Source organism: Erigeron canadensis, chromosome 9 (assembly GCF_010389155.1).
Source record: "Erigeron canadensis isolate Cc75 chromosome 9, C_canadensis_v1, whole genome shotgun sequence".
Lineage (NCBI taxonomy): Eukaryota > Viridiplantae > Streptophyta > Magnoliopsida > Asterales > Asteraceae > Erigeron > Erigeron canadensis.
The window spans coordinates 1-11,127 of NC_057769.1; the positions used below are offsets into that span (position 1 = coordinate 1).

The 11,127-nt window shown below is 30.7% G+C and overlaps 2 protein-coding genes across 2 annotated transcripts; both read right to left on the minus strand.

The window, feature by feature from the left end:
* Positions 1 to 6: 6 nt before the first annotated feature.
* On the minus strand, positions 7 to 1,028 carry LOC122581375 (myosin heavy chain IB-like; the record flags this gene model as incomplete). The annotated part of the gene is made up of 3 exons (XM_043753599.1): positions 966 to 1,028; positions 795 to 854; positions 7 to 242 (listed from the first exon to the last, which is right to left on the minus strand). Coding segments are annotated over exons 1-3 (359 nt in total), but the record flags the coding sequence as incomplete, so codon positions are not given.
* A 1,668-nt stretch (positions 1,029 to 2,696) lies between these two features.
* On the minus strand, positions 2,697 to 9,847 carry LOC122583996 (uncharacterized protein At5g01610-like). Its single transcript, XM_043756365.1, has 3 exons — positions 9,666 to 9,847; positions 9,260 to 9,314; positions 2,697 to 3,067 (listed from the first exon to the last, which is right to left on the minus strand). The coding sequence occupies exons 1-3, from the start codon at positions 9,753 to 9,755 to the stop codon at positions 2,697 to 2,699; spliced, it is 516 nt and encodes a 171-aa protein (XP_043612300.1). The 5' UTR covers positions 9,756 to 9,847.
* Positions 9,848 to 11,127: the final 1,280 nt, after the last annotated feature.

The following is an 11,127-nucleotide window of genomic DNA, read 5'->3' on the forward strand; positions in this document are numbered from 1 at the left end:
CCGGACCCCGGACCCCGGACCCCGGACCCCGGACCCCGGACCCCGGACCCCGGACCCCGGACCCCGGACCCCGGACCCCCCGGACCCCCGACCCCAGACCCCAGACCCCCGACCCCCGACCCCGACCCCCGACCCGAGACCCGAGACCCCAGACCCCAGACCCCAGACCCCAGACCCCAGGCCCCAGGCCCCAAACCCCAAACCCCAAACCCTAAACCCAAGCCCCCTTGCGGTGCTTTTGCCTATTACACCACGCTCACATTCAAATATTATATGTCCGTTGTGCCATAGCGCGACTATGCCGGACAGGGTTGTCAACCCCAAATAGTACTATTTATAATACTCGTGCAAATACAATTCTCGATTCAAGTTCACAGGGGATCATCAATATAGACAAACCATATAACAACATAAGCACACACAATCACTTGTGTCCATAAAAATTAGATTATTCCATATGGTGTGGACCTTTCCGAAACACCATAATAAAATGTAGCGTGGGCCTCTCCGAATCACTACGATGATTTCCAAGATTTTTATCCATAAAAACTCTTTATGAAAATAATGTCGCCATGATAATAAATGTTTTCTCAAAGCAAAACTTGTAATCTCAAACCAAATTAGTTTCAAATCCTCAAAAGTTGAACAATGAGGCTTCCAGCCTAAACATAATATAAATATTTTGTGACATCAAATATTTCTTGCAAAATAAAGTATATCACAATATAAACAATTTGAACATGTATTCTCACCCCAGAATGTAAATTAATTTAAAAAGGGGCTATGAGTCTCACCTTAACCGTACAGAAAAACACGATGACGAGCGAGCAATTAGTCATGATGGATGATATTCCCTATAAAAATTAGAGTTTGTATAGTTGTTAGACTATTATTCTATTTCTATATTTGATTCTCCAAACAAAATGGCCAGATATGTTGATCGGGTTGCAGGATCCTTTCGTCACATGACTCTTGGTCAATGTAATTTCGGAAAATCCAACAACCAACACCGATATGAGTTGACCCATCTTAGACACCATCCCATTTGGTTTAATATCTTTAGAATATTTAATTCTTTTATTTCTTATTATTCATTTCCAGTCATTTTACATAGCTTTTAGCTAAGTTTTACATGGTCGAATTCAATAAGGTGGGGCTTGGTATTTTTATTTCAAGAAGTTCTATGTGTCTAGTATTTTTGTAAATTTTTTCATAATTTATTAAGGTTGTTTACTATTTATCAAAATTCTTTAAAAAAAAGTGGTTAGAGTGGTCAGGAAGGCATAGTTTTGTGCAATGAAATCTGTTATTATAGTTTATGGCTTTAACAATTTTTATAAAATCCTTCAACTTTATTTAAACTAAAGACACATTAAACTTGTTTACTAATATAAACTTCCAGTTCTAAAAGGTTTAGAAGTTAAAAATCATCAAAATTGATTCAAAACTGTTTCTGAAACACAGCCTGACCACATCAGCTTTAAAAATCCATAACTTGAGTTCTACTCAGTGTTTTGATAAAGTTCCAGTTGGAGGTAAAACTAGACACATAAAACTACAACTTTCATGTTGAGCACTTTACCCAGTTCAATCGTTTTACCCACTGTTTATTCCCCCCAAGTTCGATCACAGAAGCTGTCAACTTGCTGATCACAGCTTACATGCGTTGTCTTATCTAGTTCGTTATGCAATTGTTTAACTTGTGTTTATAACTAGTGATATACATATATACTATCCTTAATTGAGAATAACTGAACAAGGTCTATAAGAGCTTACAAAGAGTGGAGAGTGCTTGTAATAGAGAATGAAAAGTAGGACGGCAGCTTGGCACGATTTCAAGTATGCTGGGATAGGAGCCGATTTGGAGAGCTACAAAGAGAATAAGGTGAGTTGTGAGATATGGTAAATATACTGAGATTATATCATGTTTTGTTACCATTTCATGTGTGTCACGTTGTGTTATGCAGATTTTTGCAAAGATATGATCAATATGGGAGACATTGAGTTGATGTAACGGTTGCGGGATTCTGCACTTGGTGGCTGCTGCTACTTGATGCCAAATACATTTTATATAGCTTGAATTTTTTTGAATGTCACATCTTTTCAGAATCCATGGCTTACAAACGCATTGTATGTTTGCTTGGAAGTTCAATATAGCTTGTTTTAATGTTAATTAAGCGTGCAGTTTATATTTTGCGTTTTGGGGTATTTGTATTCTTTTTGGTTGGATGTCTAGTATAAAATTGAAAATTGAAATTCTAAATGTGTAAAATGATACTTTTAGTGACTGTATGTTCTGTCATTAAATGAGCTTTAATCCAAGGTGTTTTGAGTACTTTTACTGACTGAAGGTTGCAGTCACTATAGTGTTTGACATTTAGTGATTGATCGAAATTTAGTGTAGGAGTAGACTTTTAGCTACCGTTCTTTTAGTGACATTTTTTTTCCAGAGGGAGAAAGCCAAATTAGATTTAGTGACTGTTTTAATAGATTTAGTGACACTTTTATTCAGTCATTAAATGTCACTTATCTTGTAGTGTTCATAATCTTTTTATATACGATTATTTTTCAAATGCTACGACATAAGAGCAAGAAGTCATTTCACTCCACTTAGATACTTTGTAGGTAAACAAATATAAAAATATCACTTTGTACAGATATGTGTGTCGATATGTGTATATATATAGTATTAGTATTTAGAACTTATCTACGGGTACTCCGTCTCTAATAACCTGATAGACTTTTCTTTCCCTGGTCTTCCTCAAGCCTGCTGCGAAATGCAACTTCGAATCTTCACCAACAATGGATGTTACTTTTACCCATATCATCACTTTTGTTTTCAACCCTTCTATGTCGTTCAGTTTTCCTTTCTCAATATGGCATGTCACACTTGTTGAAAACCTTAATATAGATGAGTCTCTGTAACTCACTTCACATATTGTTGGTACCGACACTGTTAGCTTTTTTGTTTCTTCATCAAACTCGTATTTTTTGACGTCACGAGGAAAAATACCAGGTGGTAAGTCAAATTCCTGCAGCAGTTCACCCAGTGGTTTTTGTTTTTTTTCTGCATAACAAACACACTAATTGATAATTGATGTCTAAACTCTCATTCATAGCAAGATGTGCCTGGCGGGTTCAGTAGAATGTCAAAACATATATGTTTGGTTGGATTGTATTGTCTTACAAAGTTACAATAGGTATTACAATGTACGCAAAACATATTTTTCCATCCATATGTATCATTAGTAATTATTGTACTGTAATATTTATGATACCAACACATTGTCATGGGTTGGCCATAGTGCCACCATTTCTTATGGGCTACTCGGGTTAGATTATTGCCAAATGCAATGAATTGAAATAGTAGTTAACCTTGATACATTTCTAACATGGGGGTTTTGTAGGTATCAAAATGGGATTCCCATCAAATTACTCCTATTTATGATTATAACAATCGGTATAATTTAATCCAGATGACTCAACCCATTGACTGTGTTCACATTTTAGGTACCAAACTAACAGAAATAAAAGTTGCTTTCTTACTTTGAAAGTGAAAAATACCTTTTGCAACGACATTATATTGAAAGTGAAAAATACTTTTTACGATGACATTATAGTTAAAAGCCCAATACTCATGATGGGTCACATTAAGTTAGAACATGCCCATTTGAACATGGTTAGATTGGATTGAGTCGCACAATCAAGCCTGTTTGAAGTCGAAGGAGGTAAAACATAAATGATCGGGAGTACCGAGTCACTGTTTACTAATACTATCTTTTCTTTTATTATATTAAAGCACAGTTGCTCTAATAACTTCTCGACCAATCACAACTCTCGATTATTCAATGTTGACTTTTGTTTTTAAATTTGACTTTAATTTACACTTTTTTGTTTCCATCACAAATTTACACTTTTTACCTAATAATTTTAATATAATGAATAAATAATAATAGCTAATATATATCCGCTAGAATAATAGCTAATATCTATCCAATAAAATAATAATTAATATATATCCAATGGTTTTAGGTAAAATAAAACAAGTATTAAAGTAAAACAAATAAAACAATAGGTTTTTCTTTACTGAAAATCACCGCGCATCATGAAAATCATCGTGCATCAATTGCTTCGTGAATCTTCGTGCATCAATTTAACCATGATCCAAGAGTCAAGATTTTGTCATATTTGTTTTACTTTAATACTTGTTTTACAATAACCAACCCCTATATCCAATAATATGTTAACTTTTTACTATATATATATATATATAATTAAAGATAAATTAAACTTCGAGTTAAGTTGAGAAAATATGTGACAAAGACGAGAAGACAAAAAACAATATAACAAATTTCATCTATAAAGAAGTCTTTTAAATGATGAAGAAAGGTACGTGCATGCTTCCAATATTCTTTTATTACATTAGTTTTCTTTCTATTAGCTTAATATTCTTGGCATTTGAATTGAACACTTAGTATCTACTTATATCTTCAATTTCGAACTTATAAGCTTTTATCAGTTACATGTATTAATATCTAACATTAATAGTGTCGTAAGTCTCATGTCCAGTGTTAGACACGGGTCTAAAATATAGTTAGTACTAATAGTAGGTTTATTTTTCTATTATGGAAGTCACTTTCATGTACTTTATAGTTAGGGTTTCACCACGTGTTTAGAGATTTCACCATTCTCAAATTTAGGGCACCTATCCTGTAATTTCTTCATCGTTAATCAATCAATCAATCAAGCCCTTTTTAGTATCTATCAATTTTCATGTAACCCCACACCTCCCCTTCTTTTTTTAAGCGTGAAGTAGTCATGGTATGCTTCCTAATAACGGTGATGAAACTTAAATTTTATAACTCATATGCTATAAATCTCTATCTCTATATATATATAATCTCTATCTCAAAGAGATGATGTGACATATCTCTGATCTCGCCACATCAGCTTTTGTCCTACGTGTTGTCTTTATAACGATTTGGTTTATGTTTTTGTCCTACGTGTCGTTTTTATATCAATTTGGTTTACATGTTTGCCACCTCACCTGCCACATCTACATATATTGAACATCTCAACGGTTATTTTAAAATAAAAGAGAAAAATGCACAACTCCAAAATGAATTTCAACAGCACCATAGAGTGCTAAACTCTTTTTTGAGAAGTGTTAGAACAATGGATCCTACAAGGAAAGAAGCGCGCATTTGCGCTACCAGAGAGCGCATAGAGGGTTTGGAGGAGAGGCAGCAAGCGCTGCTAGGAATTGATCCGACAACCTCATGCGTAAATTACAAATTGTCAAACCACCGAACCAATATTGTTGTTTGGTAATTTTCAATCTCATAAGCTATTAATTGTAGTTTCTAACCTCACTAAATTAACTTTCCTTTTTTAAATATAATTATGATAATTGCCTTCCCACATATTACTTAAAATTCAAAGTAATATAAAGTGAGTTTATTATTATATATATAGGATAGCTTATTTTCATGATTTTTTTTTATCTAATATATGTAATATGTAATATTAATCTAATATAGGATAACTTAATTTTTTAATCTTATTTTCATTCCACATATTACTTAATTAAATACCAATATGTAATGAATAAAATAATCAATTTTTATTTGATTTTCAAATTTATTTATTTTTATCTTTGTCAAATAAACAAACCTATTATTATTTATTTTCAAAACTAAATAAAAAATCTATATATACCAATAGAAACTAAGGATGTAAAATTAAATACTTATAATCAATATTTATTACGTTATATCATATTTAAGTTTATTAAATTAAATCTAAGTCTAAAAAAGTTTTTTAAAAAAAAAGAGTATATGACATTATCGTTTTAATCTAATAGTTCTAATTAAAACTTAAACTTTTTTTTAATGATCCAAATTATTGAATTTTGAAATTAAGGTTTCTATTTTATAAATATTTAAAGATAAGTTGATTATGATTTTATTTTCAATTAATGTATACTACATTCTACTTTAATTACAATATCAATTTAATTAAATAGTATCTAGGTAAAATAAAACAAGTATTAAAGTAAAACAAATAAAATAATAGATTTTCCTTCACTAACAATCATTGTGCATCATTAAAATCATCGTGTATCAATATATATATGTGAATCTCCGTGCATCAATTTTATCATGATCTAAGGGTCAAGATCTTGTCTTATTTGTTTTACTTTAATACTGGTTTTACAATAAATAACCCCTAATTAAATACCAATATAATATGAATAAAATAACTAACACTTATTTGTTTCCAATTAAGTAGTTGCTATCAACTTTTTTTTATTTTTCTCAACCGAACAAAGTAATATTGTTATTTAATCTTAACTTAATGATATTGTCTACAAACCAACTTAATTCAATAAATAATTGAAAAAGACTCCTAAATAATTAAATATCATTGGTAAAATTAAAAAAAGTTATTCACAAATAATCAGAATAATCGTAAAGACATATGAATTTTATTTGTTTTAGTATTAAACTATTAATTGAGTTATTTTAATTATAATTACATGGTATGTTATATTTTTCATCCAATTTAATCAAATATTTTAATAATAACTAAACATACTTGCATTCTGTATAAATAGCACATTGAAGTTTTTTAATTTTTGCCAGTGGAGTTGTTGGCTTTGGTAAGGTCGAAGATCCATCTCGGTTTGAGCCACATTACCCACATTTATGGGGTGGATTAATATGGGTTTTCTGAGAGCCATAAGTTCGATTTTAGGCATTCATGTAATATAAGAATATGATTAGAAGAATATGTCGTTTAATTTTTTTTTTTTTTTGAAATTTATCGTTTTATTCATCGGTTATTTTATATACATTAAAATGGTAATATTCAAATTTGCTAAAAACTTTCATCAATGTAGACATACTCTTGATCAGCTTAACTAGGTTTTTGAACTTAAATCTATATCAACGTCTACTCTATAATATGTAATCATTCACTCAACTTTTACGGATTTACGAAAAATTATTATGAAATGAGATATAAACGTGCAACGCACGGGATATAAACTAGTTTTCAAACATGTGTAATTTTGGCGTGTGGTTTATGATGTTGATGTTGATGTTGATATAGTAGTCGGAAGATAGGTTTAAAGCAAGTTCCATTAGCGAAAATTTGTCCGAAAATATAGTAGGTTGCTATCTCGATTTAAAAGCAATTTTGCGACAACATCTCCGCTCAAAAAGTTTTAAACATTTATTTTTTATTTCTTTAATAGTAAAATTAAATTAAAAATGATATAGTGACAACTAGGGTCAATAAAGGTAATTAGAATATACTAAACTTTTTATTATTTATTTATTTGATAAATAATTAATAATTGATATAGCAATGACACTCATCTCTAAGGCTGTATTCTTTAGTTTTTATTAATGTAGAAAGGAAAGGAATAGGGAGGGAAATTAAAAAAAAAAAAACATTCTTAAGTTGTTTTTAGTGTGGAAAATAATTGAGAGGGAATGATTAGAGGGGGGAGTTACAAGTATTTTTTGTGCCAGATTTTTCTCTCCAATATTGAGATGATTAGTAAGGATTGTACCTTTTTTTATTGAAGTACTCTTTAACTTTTCTCGAGTTTTATTAGATTGGACCTTTTACGTTACTTTCCTTGTTGAAGTCTTGTTGGGTATTTGATCATATAAAAAATGTGTCCAAGCTTTGCTTCTCTTTGCAAAATTCTTTACAACTTTTGTTATATTTTGATTGTATTGATTCTTTATAGTGACTGTTTTCATGTCACTCTTAAAACTTTATATGCCAAAGCTAGTACATGGGAGGAGGTGACAAGATTGAAGAAAACATTGGATGAAATGGTGGTACTGAATACCTGGGCAGAGTTCGATCGGCTAGGTAAATTAGAAAGTTTTCATTTGTTTTAGATGGTTCAAGGTCCCATTCTTCACGTGGTATCGATGAATACCATACGCGACTGAAGTGATTTTACTGAAAATGCTATGAGCACAAAGACAACATCATGTATTTTACTAGTAATTGGTGTTGATCAGCCATAATTGATACCATAGTGACAAGAAATATATTGCTATCAGGCATACACTCCATGGTAACAAGCAATGATGTATGGAAATTGTTATAATCATTGACTAGTATTGTGAGAAACGACTTGTCTCAATTATGAATAAAAAATCTAGAAAGAATTACGATAAATGCTATCAAGGGATTCGTATCTAGAAGAATTTGTTGAAGAGATGAAAAAGACAATTTGTTGAAAAGGGGAAGAAGACAATCGGGGTTTGTAATCTGAACAATTTTAGTGGTCATGTTCTCATGTTCTCTCCATTGTTAATGGTTCATTTTTTGGAGCAAAATTTATTTAACGAACTAACCATTGATATTTATTTGAAGACGAACGTAGTATAATACAAGAATGAATAATATGTTAGAAACACGATATTTTTTACTTTGATATATATAAAGGACACTATTGTAAAATTGTATTTTTTCTCTCTTTCTTTTCCTTTCTTCTCAACTTAAGAATACAAATGATTTATCCTTTTTTCTCTTTTCTTTAATTTTCTATGAAACTAAAGAATGTGTATAAAACAACTATAATTTTTTCTTTTACTTTCATTTCATTCCCTCTCATTCCCTTTCCATCTATTATGAACTCAACAATGCAGTGTAAAAGTAATTAAAATATAATCAATTATTATTTTAGTTTATTTAAAAAGTTACCTCATTTATGCGATGAAGTGGTTTTTCACCATACTCAGATGGATTAGTTTCAAAGCTTTGGGAGGAATCTAAGAAACTCAGCTTTGTTTTCCTATATCCCATATATATATATAATATAATATATATATATATATATTTGCATTCTTTTGGTTTTTCTATGCCTTGCTAAATTGCTAGTAGTTATCGTATTGGAAATGTCATACTTTGAATATTTAAAGTATTTATTTTTAAATTTTGATCTTATATATATATATGTATATGTATGTATATATATATACTTGTTATATAAAAATTGATGAAAATTATATAAATAAAAACACTTTTAAAACACAATTAATTTATATAAGTTTTATCAAATATTATCTAATACAAAGATTTTTTTTAATGTTAAAGTAAAAAAGTTAGACCATAAATATACAAAATATGACATTTCTAATTGTATAAAGAAAGGATAGTTAAATAAAACAATGTGAGAGAACAAAAATTTCATCCAAATAGTAATAATGTTTGCAACTCATAATTAAACCTGTTACTGAAGTGACCAATTTCTTTGCTCCTCCTTTAATATTTTTCGGAACATTCTAGAACACAAAAGATGCAATATATATGTCAGGCAGCTTTGTACTAAATAATCTCACGAAATTACAACTAGCAAACCACAATCATATCGAAATGTTGATTTGAGGTCCCATATATAACCTCAATACCTCATAAAACAAATAGAATAAAGTAAAATAGAATTAACTTTTTGGAAAAAGTATTCAACGTATCTAAAAAGCATGGAAAATTGTGCAAATAAAACGCAAAATACCTTTCCCAATTGAGGTTTGAGGAAAACCCAAAATAACCAAACCGCATGAACAAATTAGTACTACGGTTTCACCATTTTTATCACATAAATTCTCGAGCATACAAAAACTAAACCAACTTACATTGATATCCTTGCTGACGGAACCCAAATCTTGGCCGGCTTTGCTGTTACTAAACCAATAGGTTCCAACCTTGCCCATAATTTGATCCATTTTAATTAGTTAAATTGTTGATGTAAATTTATTTTGGATGATAAGATTGGTTGATTTCTCCCTTTTACTTCTCCCACATTTTTTGAGAGAGATTATTTGGGCAGTTATCTTTTAGCGGAAGAGAAAAAATAAGATGGATTTACATTTTTGTGTCCGAGTTTTTAGCATTTTCCAATGTCATAATTTCTTCTATTTCCATGGTTTTGTTTTGTGAGAAAAAGAGTACGCGCCGCTTTATTAAATTTTGTGGGTAAACATCAAACACCATTTTTATACTTGTGTTTATTGATTTTAATTTGGATTGATTTTTATGAACATCGCTACTGTCACCGGCGTAGCTACCACCAACACCACAGTTTTCGTCACCACCTGTTGCCGCCATTGCCATCGCCATTAAACTGACATATCGCGTGGGCATATAGCTAGCAATAGGTGTCCAACGTATCATTGATGTTGATCTTCTAATCTATACAACATTGTATACTTCAATGAATTAAAAAAGAGGTTAAAGATACATCTTGACTCGTTGATTCAAAGTTCTAGATAGATGAGTAGAAAAACAACAAACAAACATTTGACAATTATGTCTTTAATCGGTTACCTTATCCATACTAAATTATAAAACATTCGTTCCTATTAAATTTTTTAATTTTTCAATTATAATATCCTTACAAGAAATCTCAGTCACTCATTTTCATCTCTCTCCTCAAATCTCAACCACTTATTTTTAATTCTCTCTATTCCATAAATTATTTTATTCATTTAAATTATTTAAAAATTTTATCTGAAAAACTGTACATGCATAAATTTAAAAAATTATATGGGTGTTGTTAAAATTTCATAATCTTTCATTAGAAAGTTCATTCAATATATATACTTTCGACGAATTTTTAAAACTGAGGACGGAGCCCATACCGTCGTACGGCCAAGGTATGTGGCTATCACACTCTATGACCTATCACCTCTTATGACATATCACCCTCATCATCTCACTGCCACAACGTCGGGTAATTTCTCTCGTGGTTAATTAACACTCTCATGTAAATGTCATTTTGAGTTTGAAAATTGTCATTTTGCTTTTGAAGTTGTTGCACATTGTTTGAAGCAAGGGCCTTTGCTCATTTGTGTTGGTTATGTTTAGTTTGAAGTTGATTAAATTTGTCATGTAAATTTTCGAAATCATTTTAATACCCAATCCTTTTCCTCAGACAACCAAAAAATTTAGAAATCATTTACTGTAATACACAAGCCTTTACAACACAAGGAATAAGACAAATATTGACAAGGTTAGTCGCATGTAACATGTACAAATAATGTTCTTATGTGTCGTACTTGTAACCAAGAAGGTCTTCTACTCTTCCAAGATCCGACC

Bases quoted from the DNA above. Each gene is read 5' to 3' on its own strand.
- LOC122583996 (XM_043756365.1), bottom strand. From the start codon at position 9,755: ATGGATCAAATTATGGGCAAGGTTGGAACCTATTGGTTTAGTAACAGC. The intron at 9,315-9,665 runs GTAAGTTGGTTT...TTTGTGTTCTAG, and splicing joins CCGTCAGCAAGGATATCAAT to AATGTTCCGAAAAATATTAA. The intron at 3,068-9,259 runs GTTTAATTATGA...TTTGTTATGCAG, and splicing joins ATTGGTCACTTCAGTAACAG to AAAAAAAACAAAAACCACTG.